Raw genomic sequence first — 20,103 nt, 5'->3', positions numbered from 1 at the left:
CTTCGTTTTATGCATTCCTCTTTCAGGCTTGCTGTGGCCAACCTTTTCAGATGTGGAAGTAAACAAAGTACTCGCATTGGTGATTGACGCTGCTCCCTACATGATTAAGGCTGGGAAGAGCTTGAAGCTTCTCTACCCGAAGATATTACATGTTACTTGTCTTGCCCTTGTAATGCACAGAGTTGCTGAGGAGCTGCGCGAAAAATCGCCCAGCGTCATTTCTTCAGTGAAGAAAATTTTTGTCAAGGCTCCATAGCTCCCTTTAGCTCCGGAGCCCATATTGACGCGATGGTGAACTTTGATCTTGGCTGTCTTGTATTACGCTGAAAATCATAGGGCAATTGATGAGGTAAGACGAGTTGAAATGTTTAAAATTGTCTCATTTTTGAGGTTTTCTCTATCATTCTTTTCATACCTTTTTTGTTTACTCCACCGTACGGTGCCTAATTTTGTAATTTTCTCAGTTATTCTCCTCGGCTAATGTTTTTCGATTATATTTTTTCCAGGTGATCAATACGTTTGATGAGGCGGACAGCAAGTACATCGCGAAAGCTAAGGCTGCTTTTAAAATGAAGGGCTTGATGCCATCCTTGACTTTCATAAAAGCCTACATGAGCGTCATTCCTGAGGCCATCCTTAAGTTGGAATCGCGAGGTATGGAGTTGGATGAAGTGGTCGCTACAATACAAGGAGCCGACTCGTGGCCTGTAGAGACTCGGAAAACCGTGAAACAAAAATTGGAGTTTGTGCTGGCTCGAAATCCCGGTTGAAGTGCAGCGTTGAACTTGGAGAGGATGCTGCGTGGCAAGTCTGCACCGTCAGAGGATTTTCTGAACTAATCTGCACAAGAAGCAGCATCGTTCAAGTATTTACCTCTCATGTCAGTTGACATAGAAAGATCATCTCATCACTGAAACTTTTATAGACTGATTTAAAAAAATCATTCAAAACTAAAAGCAAAGAAAAATTTCTTGTTGTACAGAGCAATGCAGATCTACTTCATTAACTCGCCTAATTCTGAACATTCTGTAAATTAACTTTTAAACTGTAACTTTTATACGAAAACTTCTCGTATATATACTTGAAACTTGGATGCGAGTATTTCGCAGTATAAAATAAACCTCGTATATAAAGATATGTTATTGTTTTTTTAGTTTCACTTTCCTTTCTATAGTTTTTATGGTGTTTTTCAAGCATATTCTGCATATTTAACCACATATAACAGGAAGGGCAGTGGAGTCCTCCTTAATACGAATGGTGACATCTTCGTGAGCACAGAAGAGAAACTGAAGGAATGGATGGGATATGTACAAAATCTCTTCTTGGATCGCAGAAATGTGGATCATGGTGCTTGTGGATATCACACGTGCAGAAATAGAATATGCCATAAGAACAGCAAAGAATGGGAAGGCTGCAGGCCCTGATGAGATACTGAAACTGCTTGAGAAAGAAAAATCCCTTTCATTATTAGTTGACCTATTCAACAGTATTCACCGCAGTGGAACCATTCCTTGAGACTGGCTCAAATCGACTTTCGTAATATTGTCTAACACAGCCAATGCAAAATTCTGCAATGAATATAGAACAATTAGTTTGATGAGACACATTCTGAAAGTATTCTTAAAGGTCTTGCATGCGAGAATTTATCATAAATGTGAGGAGAATATCGGAACCTCACAGTTTGGCTTCATACATGGTTTTGGTACTAGAGAGGCATTATTCAGACTGCAGGTATTAGTCGAACGGTGCCGAGATGTCAATGTCGATGTTTTTGCTTGTTTCATCCATTATGAAAAACCCTTTGATACAGTCCGCCAGGTTGAACTTATGAACATTCTTCGAGAATTAGGACTTGGTAATCTCTACTGGAACCAGAGTGCTGGCATAAGAGTTGATGGTCGAGTCTCGGAAGAAGTCTCAATTATGAAAGGAGTTTGCCAAGGCTGTATTCTTTCGCCCATGCTTTTCAATATCTATTCAGAAAAGATTTTTCGAGATGCTCTTTACGGAAAGACTTAAGGAGTTGTGGTTAATGGTTTCATCGTAAATAACATCAGGTACGCCGATGACACTGCGCTACTTGCAACCGATCTCCAGGATCTACAGGAACTACTTAATGCTGACTCTGAAGCCAGCAGCACAATGGGCTTGAGGCTTAATGTAAAGAAGACCGAGTGGAAAGAAGATGACATTTGAGGTAATATCACAACAGCGAAGGAACAGATCGCGAGAGTGGCAATATTTAAATACCTGGGATGTCACATCAATGATGACTGGGACCTTACTCACGAGATCCGATGCAGAATTGAGCAGGCCAGAACTTCTTTTCAGAGACTTAGGAAACTTTTGACAAGCCGTGACCTTTCCATTTCACTACGGACACGACTACTCCGGTGCTATGTTTTCAGCATTCTGTTGTACGGTGTTGAGGCATGGACACTAACTGAGACCATGTGCAAGAGATTGCAAGCGTTTGAAATGTGGACGTACCGAAGGATGCTGAAGATACCTTGGACAGCTAAAATGACCAATATAGATGTTTTGCACCGAATGAACAAAGAACCAGAAATTCTCACTACCATCAAGAGAAGGAAACTAGAATACTTTGGTCATATGATGCGGAACTCTAAATACCACCTTCTGCAAGTAACACTCCACGGGAAAATTGACTGATTGATGTTTGTTGTTTAAAGGGGCCTAACATCAAGGTGAACAGCCCCTAATGGTACGAAATGAGATGACAATCCTCCACCGACCAGAATTCAAAGCGTGAGGACGAAGAATGAATGGATGGACGGACATGAATTTAAAACGATCAGTGGATCCGACCCACAGTGCCTCACAGCACAGAAGCTGGCACAAAACAATAGTATTACGATGTTGAATCGATTATGCTTATAGTTGAAATGGGTCAAAAATCCAGGTCAACGGTCCCTCATAATGGTATTTATCGTTAGGAAAGTAGAACTATGCTATGTGTAATGTTGCGGTACTAATCAAAAGTAGCGGAGACTCGCAGTATTCCAGTATGGTACTATGCACAGGTAGTGTAATGCGCACAGGTAACACAGACCTATGGCATTCCTCACATAAGTGCAACGTAAGATTTATTCTGAAGCCTCCACCTTATCAATACATTTGTTTACATACTATCATTCACAGTACTGGTTTCGACCCTTCAAGGGTTATCCTCAGCTGCAATTACAAATATAGTTCTTAAAAAAGCATCACAATGAGAAATATTGTACAGTCGTGACAATTGTCCAATTCAACAGACCATCTAAAACAAATGATACAATTAAAATAATAAAATAAGTCCTCTTTTCTTGGATTATAAAAGTATTACGTAGTATAAAAAGACATGCCATTTGCAAATGTTTTTGTTATTTTGATCAGCATAAAAATTGGAACTTGCAATGTTGTGTATGCACTGATAGTAGTATTCTTGAAGTGTCCACTATTGCGTTAAAACTTATGGCTAATTGATTAAAACATTTCGGATGTCTATTCTTGCGATAACTATATTGTTTATTTCACCGTGTTCCTCTGCTGGTAGTATGAGCGTCTTGGAATGACTTGGACACTCTTTTTGAGGAATTGGGTAGTTGTCTAGTGTTCAGTTCGAGGCATTGTCAATATATATATGTACAAGATTCATAATATATACTAATGCTGAGTTGATAGTAAAATGCATTTTTAAGAATAAAATTTTTTTGTTTTTAGTGACGTGCTTCTTAATTTGATGTATAATTTTGTCAAGTGTCAATTTGTTTTACAATACTTGAAGTCTTGAATTTTGAAAGATAGCGTGAAGGCTTCTTCCTTTTATGTTGTAGGCCGTATTATGTGAGAAGTTGCATCTACTAGGTTTTAAGTTAGACAATGCATACTCTTTTACCTCTAACTTAAAACCTAGAAGACGCAACTTCCCACACACGTTTCTACTTACACATAAATACGGCCTACAACATAAAAGGAAGAAGTCTTCACACTATCTTTCAAAATTCAAGACATCAAGTATTGTAAAACAAATTGACACTTGACAAAATTATACATCAAATTAAGAAGCACGTCACTAAAAACAAACTTTTATTCTTAAAAACGCATTTTACTATATATTCAGCATTAGTATATTGAACCATACAGTTCATGTGCCAATAGTATGGATTTTAGCACTAGATATTGGGATTACATGAAACCACCCTGGAAGTCATTGTATAACAGTTTATTTCATTTGAGAGTCCTGAAGAAGCATTTCTCGTGGAAAGATAACTGCAGCGTCATTATGAAAATTCCAGAGACTCATAAAAGGAATTTATTGCCCAAGCGAAGCTCCTTAATTGAGAGCGGAAACGCGCGCCAGATCGTGGCCAAGCCAACATTTGGAGGGAAGAAGGAATTAATTTAATATCTCTGGCTACGGAAGAGATGCATTGGATCTGATAACCTGCATAATTTCCGCTAAATTTTGATATACAACATGGCTGTAATTATAAATGAATTCGTTAAGTATGGTACTTGACGCTCTTTGTGCGGGAGAACTTCGAGTCGCGGGCGCGGGTTATCCCATACGCGACCAAGCGGGCGTGGTAACGCTAGCCTGATTATAAATGCAGGACCGCCTGGCACGTCAGCCTCATTCTGTGACTGTAAGGCTGCTTGAACGAGGTCGTCACGCTGCGAGTCGGTATCGAGAACAACGTCTTATCTTCGAGCTGTACACCTACCTAGCACTATTGAATCTGGGAGAAAGTAAGTAATTAACCTGCATAATTAAGCTGAATTCTTGATATTACATGTCTTGATCTGCTGTCATGAGATGAGGTGCTGCCTATAAAAGACTGTTTGACTAGTAGCTTCATATTTCTTTGAGGTCCAATTGTAACTAACGTAACGCAAGAATTAATGAAGGCTCAGGGTATTTCTGGTACCTCGAAGTTTTGTCCGAGTGAAAGGATAAGATAATAGCGTTACCAAGTTTGATGAAGAAAACAGTGGTGTACCATGTTCAAATTCAGAACATGACTTGGTCAACGTAACGTGTGAGGCATGGTTTTAGTGGAAACAAGCATCGAATCTGGACTGTGTGTAATAAGAAATTTCTTTTCAGTTGCCCCGACATCAATCCAGTACGAGCTTCTGCACACTCATAGCGAGGAAGCAATAACGGGAGCTGAAGCCGGCACGACATCGGGAATCGACCCAGGAACGTCTGACGTACCTGCTCAGCACAACGTCGAAGGGGACATCTTCCAACCATCTAAGAAGCTGCAAGAAATGTTCTCGCCAGCTAGAATGTCTCCAATAGTCCACCTGTATCTGCTGCCAGCGTCACAGTCTATCATGATGTGGTAAATCCAGTGGTCCACATGGGGAGCCGCTCCGTCATGGTCATCGATCACTTAAGGTCAGAGCTTTCCAATTCGTAATAAACATGTAATTTAACGCCAAGATAGGAACAAGGTTGGCCATGAGCCAACATGTAAATTTATATGAGGAATATTCTTGGTAAAGTATAGCTATGCCCCAGGCTCGAACCCAGTATATTAGCGTAGGTAGTAGGTTGTATATTCGGTAGTATTATGTTAGTGTACCTGTTGTCTCCATGGGTCATGTGGGACTCTCTTGGTCATGTTAGTGATGTCAGACAGACAGCGTGCAGCGTCAGGGCATATTTCTTCGCGGTCATATGTAGTGTATTGGAGATCAGGACTTAACCCCTTAAACTCACCTAGCTTTACGTGACAGGGTGGGCGTGTCCTTATGTTTGAGAAATTTGGGCATTATGCACGTAGCTGACTGTGTGTATTGATATGGAGAAAGCTCCAGCATGGATTAAGAATGTGTTAGATGCGTTTGAGACGCCTTATTATGGCTATGTGATTATGGCGCACTGGATTGTGCCCTTGTATACTCAAGGATGAGCCCAGTGGTGGCGGAAATGAGATTTTGTTGTATTGTTTGTGACATTGATATGATGGCGTGTAGCCCATGTGTAATTAAGAGAGCGCTATAGTAGCCAAATTATGTGAGGTGCGATGAAAAGCGAAACTTTCCTTGCCGTCAGCCTATAAGGCAGTCAGCTAAGCTACTCATAAATAAGAAGGGCTGCCGCCTGTCTAGTGCGAACCGATGGTGAGGGGTGTAGTGTCTGACGTTACAGTCTTGGAACTCGGCAATATAGCTGTCTGCGGTTTGTCGAGTGTTTTGAGGGGAAGCATGATCTTGATGTTACGCTGCTTGGAGAGATTTCATTTCCGTTTCTTTTACTTCATTTTAAACGTCTTGCCAGTTATCTGTTGACCCTAGGATGATGGAGTTGTATTCCTATTATTTTTTTTTGTATGTGGTTATTGGATGCTTTGCTCTTTACTGGACCAGGGATCTATAGTGGGTCGGAGCGCTGTACATAGTGTGTTTATATTTGTTAGCTCCAGGGTTCGATGCTCCGAGGCATAGTAATTTTATGATTAGGAGGTTACTGCTAGCCATGTATTTGTGCCGATATCCATTTTTTCTTTACTCCATTGCTTACGCCATTATCCCATGCTTGTTTCGTGAAGGCAGTGAACTGGTAGTCGTCGGCTCAACATTTTATTTACCCCAGTTATATTTGGAAAGCTCTTGCATTTGTAAATATTTTATTTTATGTAATAAAATCCCTTATTGTAAAACTTTGAATGCAGTGAAGTCTTCTGTTAGATATTTTTTTTTTTTTTGTAGGATTTTCTCTTACCGTGCATTATTTTGTATCCACCTATCTTACCTAATTTCGCCCTTGTTTATACCCCGATGCCCTGATTCATGTTCTACTGAGCTGCAGAATGTGGATACGCATCGCAAGGTAAGCTATGTGTCAAAATACATCCTTTTGTGGGTGTATTGGTCACTATAATGTTCTTGGTTCGAACTCGGTGTTCGCCTGACAGGAATCAAAAGCATTATAGGGAACAATATATTATGAATCTTGTACATATATATATTGACAATGCCTCGAACTGAACACTAGACAACTACCCAATTCCTCAAAAAAAGAGTGTCCAAGTCATTCCAAGACGCTCATACTACCAGCAGAGGAACACGGTGAAATAAACAATATAGTTATCGCAAGAATAGACATCCGAAATGTTTTAATCAATTAGCCATAAGTTTTAACGCAATAGTGGACACTTCAAGAATACTACTATCAGTGCATACACAACATTGCAAGTTCCAATTTTTATGCTGATCAAAATAACAAAAACATTTGCAAATGACATGTCTTTTTATACTACGTAATACTTTTATAATCCAAGAAAAGAGGACTTATTTTATTATTTTAACTAGCTGATGTACCTGTGCTTCGCTACAGAATTCTACATTGTATACAGAATTCTAGGCTAGGTAGTGTGCACGTTATGAGCAAGACTGTATTAAATTGCATGGCTATTAATGTTACCCTAGAAACGCAACGGGGAAGTCACCAAACGTCTTTTCTCATATGAAGACTGTGTTAGGGAATTTTCATTGTAATGAGAGGCCCGCTTGCCTACCATCAGTCACTACCAGGTTGGGGAGTTTTCATTATAATGGCAGATACTCACTCTCCACCAGCCATTTTACATCCTCAGAAAGACTGTTTTAGTGGTTTTTCCAACTGAAATGAACATAGGTCATTGCAATGACGTCAGTACGGATGGCGCGATTAAAAGCAGTACTGTCATATGAAATACTTCATCAAATGAATGGAATGACCAATCTCAGACAGTTCTGATCCGTAAACACTCTTCGTCTTTTTTCTGCGGTGCGGGGTGGAGTAGGGGGGAAGGCAAACAGTGGAGAGTCCCAGGGCAAAAACTATGCCTTTTTACTAATCTGTTTCCGAGGAGTACCCGATGAGTCAGAAAATCTCAATTCACTACAATGGCAACGGAAATACCCATCTGATTTGGAGGCAAGTTTTTCCTCCATGCCAGAGGAGAAGCCCCCTCTTCACTGCTAATTTGGAATTAAATGAATGTAGAATTTAATAAAAGTGAAGAGGAAGAAGCTTTTCTTAAGAAACGGCTCTTTTCAGGGTTGACATTTGAGTTATTTAGTGAATTTTGGGGCTATAATTTGAAATAGACTTAAATAGTAATTCTAGACCAGGTCATACTACTACTACTACTACTACTACTACTACTACTACTACTACTACTACTAACCGATCCTCTGCCGTAAGTGTACATACAGCTTATTCAAAATAGCGCGTCAGAGTAGGGATCGAATAACTGGAATACTATGATGAACCAGTGTGTTACGTACCTGCAGTATCAGAAAATGTATGAACCAGAGGAAAATGAAAATGAAAACCTACAACCTGTTTTCCAGTCATTGACCGGGTCAGGGACGTAATAAATGAAGCATATATATAGGCTGTTAGTACGATGGGGTCGCCACTCCCAGTGATACATTAATGACTGATAGATGCTATGAAATGAGAATGGAGAGTGTTGCTAGAATGAAAGATGACAGGGAAAACCGGAGTACCCGGAGAAAAACATGTCCCGCCTCCGCTTTGTCCAGCACAAATCTCACATGGAGTGACCGGGATTTGAACCACGGTTACCAGAGGTGAGAGGCCGACGCGCTGCCATCTGAACCACGGAGGGTACATGAACCGGAGGAATGGCATGCTAAAGAGGAAAGTTTTCCAACTCCCCAACTATTTCCCGCCAATGTTCAGTCGGGCTGTTTTACTCGGTACGCAGTAGTAAACCCATTTATCGGAGTTGAGCGGGACCATCAGAAACGAAGAACATCACAACAAACAATGGTTAATGTAAAGTTATTGTTGAACAGTGTTATGCGCTTTCGATATTGTAGGCCTGCTGAAATACCACTCTTATCATAGTCGGTACAGTAAAACTGAATGAAACATAAATGATCGGACATTGTATTGTCTATAACTTTTGTTATGTAGTACTTTTCGATAGCACCAATAACATAGGTACCGGTATTTAAAAATTAAATTTTAGGCGCCTTCCCCTGAACTACCATTTCATCTCGGGCGAATAAAATTATTTACAGTCTAGACTGCAGTTTCTTATTCCCCGACTCTATATAGTGGTTTTCATTAAATTCTGTTAACCCATTTTCTCGTGGCTAGGCGTTGATATGGACTTAGCAACAAAACTACAAATTCATGAATATCTGTGTTATCATAGCCGGTACCGGTACGGTAAAAATGCATAAGACGTAAATGATCAGAAAATTAATTCTATATAACGTTAGTTATGTAGCATTTATCGATATGACCACTAATAATATAAATATTTGAGAATTTAATTTTAGGCTTTCCCCTAAACTACCATTTCACTCAATGTGATTAAAATAATTTATAGCCTAGATTATAGCGGCTCACCCCCGACTCTACGTACCGATTTTTATTAAATTCTCTTCAGCCGTTTTCTCGTGATGCGTGTACATACATACATACAGACAGACAGACAGACAGACAGACAGACAGACAGGCAGACAGACAGACAGACAGACAGACAGAAATTACGGAAAAGTAAAAACTGCATTTTCTTATTACTGTGGACATGATCGATACAGAAATACCATTCTTTTCAAATTCTGAGCAATGTACAGACAAAACTCTTATTTTATATATATATATATTGTATCATTTGTTTTAGATGGTCTGTTGAATTGGACAATTGTCACGACTGTACAATATTTCCCATTGTGATGCTTTTTTAAGAACTATATTTGTAATTGTCAGCTGAGGACGACCCTTGAAGGGTCAAAACCGGTACTGTGAATGATAGTATGTAAACAAATGTATTGATAAGGTGGAGGCTTCAGAATAAATCTTATGTTGTAGCTACAATCAACACGGAAATGAAACTTATAAATTATGACCTCACATAAGTGGACTAACCACAGGGAATCCCGTGGAATTCCTCACAGAGTGGGAACTGACCATAGGTAAGGCAGAACCATGGTGTCGCTCATATAGGGGTACGAATCACAGGTACTCTAGGACCACTTCCTGATTCACACACTGTTGCTACTAATCACAAACCTATTGTGTACCTAACATAGTGTTACTATGCGCAAGTAAAAGCGACCCATGGTTTTCCCTGCATGATGGTACTAATTACAAGTAGTCTCAGGGTTCTAATTGGATCATCCCTTGGTCGCCCCTTTTAGTTGCCTCTTACGACAGGCAGGGGATACCGTGGGTGTATTCTTTCTCTGTGTCCCCCACCCACAGGGGTTTTTGTGTTTGGTCCGCAAGAGGTATTTTATTTCCCTAAAGTCCGCCAGCAAGCCGGTTAGGACCCCCCTATCCGCCGCCTGGGACGCGCCACGTGGGAGTATCATCTCTCCCCCTGCTATGCCAGCGTAGTTGGTTCGTGGCAAGGAAAAATTAATGGAAAACGTGGTCCGGGGGGAAGTAGAACATCGTGGCTTGGCAACTTGAGGCAGTGGTTTGGAGTGACAAAGCTTACTCTGTTCAGAACAGCTATGAACAAACAACAGATCATGCTACGGATCGCCAACGTTCTGCATGGACATGGCACACGAAGAAGAAGAAGAAGAAGAAGAAGAAGAAGAATGGGTTTTTCGAGCATATCTATCAAGCATATAACACATGGTTTTCTAGCATATCTGGAGATTTTATCGAGCATAAAGATCCGAGCCCTAGTTACCAATAAGCTTTGTAACTTGTTGGCATGGAATCATCATCAGTTTGTAGAGTAGACCTTGCTGCCAGACGGTGTCATAGACTGCTGATAACCAATGAAAGCCACAGATGTTTTCATCTTCTTCTGAAAACCTGCTTCAATATGTGATGTATGTGATGTAAGTGCCGAAACTTGATCTGCACAACTTCGGTTGGGACAAAAGCCAGCTTGTTCTAGAGGGATCGCCAAAAGTATTTTTTGGCCATCCTATTAAACAATACTCGTTCCAAACGTTTATATATCACACTAAGCAATGCAATGGGATGGTAGCTCTGCACAAGATCTGCACGTTTTTCTGGTTTAAGGAGAGCAATTATCATGGCGCGTTTAAGCTCTTGAGGTATATTTCCTGTTTTTAGCATGAGGTGAAGAATTTTGCTAGGCATGTCTTCATATATTTTCCAGATTTGATGAGAAACTCGGGGAGTATGCTATAAAAGCCAGGAGCTTTACCAGGTTCTATATCCTGTATTGCTGCTGCAACCTCTTCGGGGGTGATGTTGTGTGAATATTCTGTCGTAGAGCCAGTTGTTGCTTTTAGTTTTTTGAGTTCCTGTTTAATATTGGTTGTAGCCGCATGATGATTTATTCCTTTAGAAGTTTTAACAATGTGTGAAGCAATATTTCGTAGCAGAGACCACGCTTTTCGGCTGGATACTTTGAAATTGATTTTCTGAGTAGTTTCTATCCACTTCTGTTGGCGTGCAGCATCCAGGTTATGTATCAGTTCATCTGCTATTTTTCTGTCACCACTACTTTGAAAATCGTTATAGAGTTCTTCGCATTTCTCGTCTCAGCCTGGAATATATTCTTTATGATATCCTCTGGGTATATGCTTTTTTGCTGTACTGATAACGGCTCCAAGAAACCTGTTATAATTATAAACAGATGGTAGGATCCAGCCTAAACATTTAGCATTTTTCAGAGAAGGCGTTCCAATCAGCTTTTTGTAAATTCCATCTGGGTCATGGGATTGAGGTTATCAATGGGATATTTGTACCAATTTCTACTATAGCTGGGTGGTGTTGGCTACGAGGGAAATCTGGTAGAATATTACGGGTAGCGCTGACTAGGTGATGTTTATCATCAGCTGTGACAAAGCATAAGTCTGGGTCGTATTCCTGTTTCCAACGTCCTGATTGGAAGGAACTACGGTCTTTAGCATAAAAAATAAGATGGATATTATTTTCATCTGCCCAGTTCACTACGGCCTCACCGTTGGTATCGTTCATTTAGCTTCCATACACTGTACAATTACATGCCCACAGAGGTGAGTGATTTCTTTATACTAATAATAATATATGCACAATAATGAACATTTTGAAAAAGAAGGAAAAACACAAGAACACCAATGTTAGGACAGCACATCCTGATTTAAAAAAAATAAAATATTAATAATCAATATTTACAATACAAAATAAAAATCTATGAGTGTGGTGTTAACAATATGTACATAATCAATGTGACGTCAACATTTCTTTTTTTATAGAGCTCGATAGCTGCAGTCGCTTAAGTGCAGCCAGTATCCAGTATTCGGGAGATAGTGGGTTCGAGCCCCACTGTCGGCAACCATTGAAAATGGTTTTCTGTGGTTTCCCATTTTCACACTAGGCAAATGCTGGGGTTGTACCTTAATTAAGGCCACGGCCACTTCCTTCCCAGTCCTAGCCTTTTCCTGCCGCATCGTCACCATAAGACCTATCTGTGTCGGTGCGACATAAAGTCAATAGCAAAAAAAACCCATATTTTTAAGATATTAAGAACGTTTACAAGTTAATTGACGAGGTCACCATAGAAATAATAATAGCAGCAGGAGCAATTGGTCTACAGAGATTGTATAGACTCTTCAGAGTGAAATGGAGAGAAAAGGCTGCTCCAAAAGAGTGGAGGAAAGGGGTCATTATACCAATTTTCATGAAAGGAGACAGAAAGCAACAGAGGAGTGACACTGATACCTCATACAGCTGAGTTCATTGAGAGGAGACAGGAAGCAACAGAGGAGTGACACTGATACCTCATACAGCTAAGTTCCTTGAGACGAGACAGGAAGCAACAGAGGAGTGACACTGATACCTCATACAGCTGAGATCATTGAGAGGAGACAGGAAGCAACAGAGGAGTGACACTGATACCTCATACAGCTGAGATCATTGAGAGGAGACAGGAAGCAACAGAGGAGTGACACTGATACCTCATACAGCTGAGATCATTGAGAGGAGACAGGAAGCAACAGAGGAGTGACACTCATACCTCATACAGCTGAGATCATTGAGAGGAGACAGGAAGCAACAGAGGAGTGACACTGATACCTCATACAGCTGAGATCATTGAGAGGAGACAGGAAGCAAGTGACACTGATACCTCATACAGCTGAGATCCTTGAAAGAATCTTGGATAAACGAATAAGAGACAGAGTAGAGGCAGAACAGCAGTATGGATTCAGAAGAGGCAGGTCCACATTTGACCCAATATTTACACTGTGTCAAATGATGGAAAGGAGATGGTAGTAACGTTTCTAGATATTGAAAGGCATATGACAGTGTCCCAAGGAATCTGGTATGGAAAACATTGACAGAGGCACAGATTAGAAATGAAACAATGCGGATGGTAATAGCATTATATCAAAATTGCAAAAGCTGTGTTAGAAACAAAGTGGGTCAAACTGAATGGTTCAGAGTTGAGACAGGCTTAAGACAGGGAAGTGTATTGTCTCCCTTACTCTTCATTATCATCATGGATAGAATTCTACATAATGTCAAGGAGAAGATGATGGGCGAGCAAGTAACGTCTATGCTCTTGCTGACGACATTGTAGTTTGGAGAGATAATGAAGAGGAAGAACAGACACAAGTTGATTTATGGAATGAGGAGATACGAAATTTTGGAATGAAGATTAGTACTGTGAAAAGCAAGACTTTGATCATGACGAGAGGTAACAGAAAATCCAGAGGAGTGATAAAAATAGGAAATGGACCTCTTGAAGTAGTGAAAAATTTTAAATATTTGGGCAGCATGTCGTCACAAAATAGAAATTTGGATGGAGAAATTGATTTAAGAATACAGCAGTCTGGAAGTTTCTACCAGTGTGTGAAAGATGTGCCAATGAAGTGCAAGAAGGTTTTATATTCATCCTATTATAAACCTATACTGATCTATGCTTCAGCAGCCTGACGTGACTAAGCGGAACCAAAGTAAGATACAAGCAGCTGAAATGAGGGAAAGACAAGACGAGATAGAATACAAAATGAGGAAATAAGGAGAAGCGTGGGGGTGTGTAAACTTCAAGAAGAGATTGATATAGAAAAGCTAAAATGGTTTAAACATATGATGAGAATGCGAGCAGAGAGAATACCAAAGAGAACATTCATGGATACAGAGACTGGAAAGAGGCCTAGAATGAGATGGAGGAGCTCGTTGTGGACTGTGTTGCAAACAGAGGAGTCGATAGCAATAGAGTACTAGAAGAGGAATGGAGGGCTTTGGTTACACTACCTTACCCAGAGAGAAGAAGACAAGCTAATAAGTTATAGCATCATTAGCATCACTTCATCATGTATTCTTCTGTACTATAGAAGCAGGAGATTTTAAGCTTTGAAATTTGGATGAGTTAAAGGCTGTACCATACAAGGAGAACTTTCATCTACACCTGTGGAAATTTTATTCTTCAAACACTGTATAATTGTAAGACATTCCAATTCTGTTACTGGAGTTAATTGCATATAGAGTTTTGCACAAAGGTTGGGAGTTCTGGTAATACATCTGATTTATTTGCATTTTCAAGTTTGTATGGTAAGGATAGAAATAAATCATGTATATAATTAGCCAATTTTGTGTCGTGCCAAAACAGGCCTTGTCACAGACAAGTCCCAGTACATGATGAGGGACAGGTCGTATACAATTACTAGTATGTGTCTTTATTTCATTTGAGAATATTCTGGAGTCTCTATGGCATTTTAACCTATTGTTTCCTTAGAATGTTGTATTCTCTATCTTTGTCCGAAGATCTTTTCTATGTATTTCCGTCTGTACCACCCAGACATGCTTTATCTGTAATTTTGTAAACGTTTGTCATGATTACGAATGTAACTTGGCATTCAGTCCTTGTTAACCCGCTCCGCTACTAATATTTTCCACGAGCTCTTTTCATTAAACTGTAACCACATCATTCAGAGTTTCTAGTTCTTTTTCTGCCTCTTCCATGCTTTGGGAAAGTTTCCAAACTGTCTAATGAATGTACAGAATCTAATAATACAGAAAATGCAATATTGACTGTGGCATAATGACGAGTTCTGGAAATAACCCTAAGCTTGCCATGCTTTCAAACAAGCATTATTGTAATATCTTATGACTTGTTCGCAAATAGCCATTTTGGAACTAGAGAACTGAAATCATCATACACTAGAAACACTTCCGAGTCTTTTCTGATAGACATGAATGACAGCATTATAATACCGGTTCTAGATGGGACTGCTGACCACTGCTGGATAGAATATGCAATGATTGTTTTGAACATTAGAAAGTCTGTTTTCCTGCTCGTTCCTACAATGGCCTTGAAGTATCTTGATTCTCTGAGCAATACCTTCCATGGGTAGGGGCAGTAGAATAACACCCAGCCTGTCTTAAGAGGCGACAAAAAGGGGGAAAACCGTCTGGCCACAACGAGGCACATAGCTCAGTCCTGGATACCTTCATTTTTTGAAGTGTGAGACCTCATCAATTTTTTCCCTTTGATCAATGTTAATAAGAGGATGGTTGCACTTCCTCTTAATACAACAATCACCACCACCACTGTCTAAGCAATAGCAGAGTCAGGATGACAAAGTCATTGAAAGAGACCGGAAAATGATTGAGACATTTACCTAAATCAGAAGTGTACGAAAGGAGTACAAACGTTAAATGTGATTTTGAAAGAAATCTAATTACATAGAGGATTGAAAAATGAAAACTAGAGGCTGATCTCATATATTGGTCCCTGTTCATATTTTTATGTCAGAGGAAAAAACAAAACAATAAATCAGTTCACTGTTGGGACAGATAATTGTAGTTTCAGATACATAAAGAATGATTAATTTAGCTAAAGTATTGTCGAAGTTATAAAGCCTCAAAGTATGGCTAAACACGACAGTATACAGGATGGCATACTGGAACATGGGAAACTAGCAAAATGAGTGACAGTTGGAGGTGGAAACTGTTGAAACATGTCAGTCAAGTAGCATCAAGAGCAGCTCGTCACTCGTTCATGTACCTCATAACAAATGAACAATTTCTGCCATGAGCCTTAGCTGTAGAGATGGAGTCTCATAATTGAAATAAAACTTTTCAAGGCTGATAAGATGGTATTCCTTGTCTGAGATTAGAGGCAGATAGAACCATTCTTGCAGGCCTGTAAAACTGATATTCTTAATTTTTTTTTTTTTTTTTTTTTTGCTAGGGGCTTTACGTCGCACCGACACAGATAGGTCTTATGGCGACAATGGGATAGGATAGCCCTAGGAGTTGGAAGGAAGCAGCCGTGGCCTTAATTAATGTACAGCCCCAGCATTTGCCTGGTGTGAAAATGGGAAACCACGGAAAACCATGTTCAGGGCTGCCGACAGTGGGATTCTAACCCACTATCTCCCAGATGCAAGCTCACAGCCGCGCCTCTATGCGCATAAATTTGTATCTTCATTGTCAGTTCGTATATTCTCTTCTTTTCGTCGACCAACTCACTACGTATCCTCCGACTTTGTTGCCTGTTTCAAACAATGTGACTAGCCTATCAACTGGTGCTCAAGCAGTTCACCCTTTCTGAACCCCACTTCCTCGATAATGTAGGTACCATATTTCTATGAATCCAAGACAAACCCCACTTTTCCGTTTTCCTTCAAAAAGATTAAATCAGGCTTTGTAAAATCATTTTATTTATAACAAATTTCAAATTTAATTTGAGAAATAAAATAAACACACACAAGTATCAAGTATTTACTTCCTTGATCATTTTCATTAGAGGTATCCTTTGAAACTTTGCGAACCTGCAAAGTCAATGAGTTTTCTTTGCAAGCGCGGGAGCGTGGTTACCCTGGTAGCTGCCAGTAGTGTTAGGTCGCGAATGCAAGACAATCTTTAAATTCTGAGGGAAAAACGTCGTCTTGGATTCGGAGAAATACGGCAATATTAAGGTTCTATAGAGTTACTTACTGAGTCTCTCACGCATTCCACAGCCGGCGTCTTTCCCAGAGCACCGTGCACAGCATCCCACACTTGTTGTGGAGAGTAGCCTTTGGTGTCGGGGTTGATCCCGGCTCTAGCCAAGACGTTTTCCATGTTGTACTTCTCGATCCAGGCAAGGCCTTGACCAAAGTACTTGGTCTCATTGTCAAGTGCGGGGAGAGTTACGGCGCACGTACCGTGCTTCTTCCACTCGTGCTTCCACAGAGACGTTGTGGTACCATTATAGACATTGAGCCACTCCTGCTCCAGCTTCCCTCTGATGGGCTGCAGCTTCTCTGGGTCGAAGTGTAGGGAGTGGTTACAGAACTGAGGACCAATAGTACCCAGTTTGGTGGGCCTGGAACATAGTACATTGTTTCCAAGTGTTGTTATGGTAATACAAGAAGTGGTTACAGAACAGGGGCCAAATGCACCCAGCATGGAACATAGTACCTTGTTTTCGTGTTGTTATGGTAATACAAGGAGGGGTTACAGCAGGGGTCTCAAAGGGTATGCCGTGAAATTGTTGGACTGTGCCGCGAAAAAATTGCTTCTGTATTCAATATTTTGGTAATGCTATTTGACAGGATGGCATAAGCCTACATGCAGTAAGAACTCACTATTGTTGCAGTTTAGTGGGAAATGTGGGCTTCTTTAGTTTTGCATAACTGTTTGAATCACACCCGTAATTGTTGGTCTACAGAAAGAAGTTTCTTACCTTTAATGCGGGTCAGTGCCGAAAATCCCTGTTCGCACAGACATGTTGTTGAAAACTGTGGCATGCTCTGATAATACTGAGAACTCTCTTTTCAATGAAATCCAGGACTGAAGTAGTCTCTCTTCCCTACATTTCAGCTTCAAAGTTCGATCAGGTTGAACTTCAGCCAGTTCTTCTGCCTCTTCTAATGGTAGATGTTTTGTGTACTCAGCAGTAATGGCAAAGGGATTGTGAACCCATTCGCATTCGTTCACGTTGAGGGAAGGAAAATATTCTTGCAGGTTATTCTACAAATCACAAAGACGTTCTAAAATCAGCTGGAACAGATGTCGATATCAGCTTTGAGAGGAAACATTTAAAGATCACTGTTTTCAACTTTTGACTTCCACACTTGAATTTTTCGTAAGAGCCCATTCAGCTTGTCAGTTGATTTACGAATATTCTCTTTCTTTCCCTGCATACTGGAATTGAGATTATTCAAATGTCCAAAAATATCAGCTAGGTACGCAACTTTCGAACACCAAGTTTCATTGCTAATGAGGTCAGAAAACTCAAGAGGATCTGTGGCAAATATTTGTAATAACTCATTTCTAAGTTCATAAAATATGGAAAGTACACTTCCTTTGAATACCCAGCGAATTACGGTGTGAAGGACTTGAGTTTCATGAACAGCTCCTGCTTCCTGACACATGATTTTGAGAAGTCTAATATCAGCTGACATCAGCAATTCTATCGTTTGACAAAGGTACTTTCAATATCTCCCTCCCGGCAGCCTCTCTTAACATGGAATTATATATTTCTTTACAACCAGATAAAATCAAAGTTTCTGCTGCTGTATGCGACTGCATATTCCTGGCAATTATTTCTGCTACTCTACAGCTAGCTACTAGCGCTTTCTCTGAAGTTGTAAATATTTTATTCATTGATGGTTATGAATTTCATGTTTTTGGTCCGTATTGAACTGAGAATAATATATAAGTAATAATAATAATAACGTAAACGTTTCCACCTTTTCAATACTACAATATATTCACAAAATTACAAAATTATACGGTACTAGTTTCGACCCATCTAGGGGTCATCATCAGCCGTATTGGAGCAAAGATCATTTGTGGCGAAATCCTAAGACAATGTTATTTTAAAGAATAACAAGTGAAATGAGATGTTATGGTAATAGTTGGAATATACATACTAAGAGGTTTTTAACAAAGAATAAAGTATAAATGGGGTGTTGTAAAAATTATAATCATGGAAATCAGTAAGTTCTTGTATTGAAATGAAATATGGCTTAGGAAGAGGGCTTAAGGTGGGGCTGAAGGGTGCGGGAGAAAATGTAATTGTCTTGGAAAAGTACCTTTGATTAAATTTAGGATTGAGTTTAGGTTGGCTGCATTATTGTTTCTGAGGAAAGTGATAAATAGATCGAAGAGTATGTTGGGTTTCTCTGAGATTTCATTGAGATTGTGACTGGCATTAAAGTATTGGTCTAGGTGTATGTAGTAATTTTCCATTATGTTCAGTAAAGGGCCCTTGTTTGCTAATACGAGGATGTCCATGTCTTGTTCAATATTGGTGAATTTATGGTTATAATCTTGCATGTGTTGGCCGATGGCTGAAAACTTGTTGTATTTTATTGCGTTAGTGTGCTCGTGGTATCTGATAATGAAGTTTCTCCCGGTTTGCCCGATGTAGGTTTTTTTACAGGTGGTACATTTGATCCTATAAACTCCTGATTTTAAAAAACTGCTGGTCTTGTTGATGTGTGAAGTATTGTATAAAACATTCATGTTCTTATTGTTGGTTTTGAAGGCTATTTTAACGCCTTGTTTCTTAAAGATGTTGGTTAACTTGTAGATATCATTGTTGAACGTGAAGGTGGAAAATGTTAGAGGTTTGGTTATTTCTTTTTTGAGAGTAGTTTTTGGGCGATGTTTGTGTTTATTGATTATCCTTTCTATAAAATGATTGCTGAAGCCGTTGAATTTTGCGATTCCGCGGATTGTGTTGAGTTCGTTTTTTAGATCTTTATTGGACATAGGTATGCTGAAGCCTCGGTGAACTAGGCTGTTGTATGTGGCTCGTTTGTGGGACTGGGGGTGCACTGAATCTTGGCGAATGGTGGAGGCTGTTTGAGTGGGTTTTCTGAAAATTTTATAACTGAAAGAATCTGAGTTTCTAGTGATGGTTAAATCTAGAAAGTTGATTTTTTGATTTGATTGGGATTCTAGTGTGAATTTGATATGAGGATCAATATTGTTGAGTCGTAAGAGGGTGGTGGGTGCGTTAATTGATTTCTCATTCATGATTACAAAGACATCGTCGACATATCTGGCCCAAAAGAGAATGTTTTCGAATTCGTTGTCAATTTTGGTGTATTCGAGGAAGTCCAGGTATATTTCTGCTAAGATACCTGAGGCCGGTGACCCCATTGCCAAACCATTTTGTTGATATATGACATTGTCAAAAGTGAAGAAGT

General features: G+C 39.8%; 1 protein-coding gene across 1 annotated transcript in view; it reads right to left on the bottom strand.

Annotated features, from left to right (window-relative positions):
• The window catches only part of RNaseX25 (Ribonuclease X25), a 221,402-nt gene that overhangs the window by 45,329 nt on the left and 155,970 nt on the right, over positions 1 to 20,103 (bottom strand). Inside the window, exon 4 of the mRNA XM_067153873.2 lies at positions 16,898 to 17,267. Coding sequence (XP_067009974.2) covers positions 16,898 to 17,267 — 370 coding nt within the window. The remainder of the gene's footprint in view (positions 1 to 16,897; positions 17,268 to 20,103) is intronic.

Source organism: Anabrus simplex, chromosome 9, assembly GCF_040414725.1.
Source record: "Anabrus simplex isolate iqAnaSimp1 chromosome 9, ASM4041472v1, whole genome shotgun sequence".
Lineage (NCBI taxonomy): Eukaryota > Metazoa > Arthropoda > Insecta > Orthoptera > Tettigoniidae > Anabrus > Anabrus simplex.
This window is presented reverse-complemented; position numbering and strand designations above follow the sequence as displayed.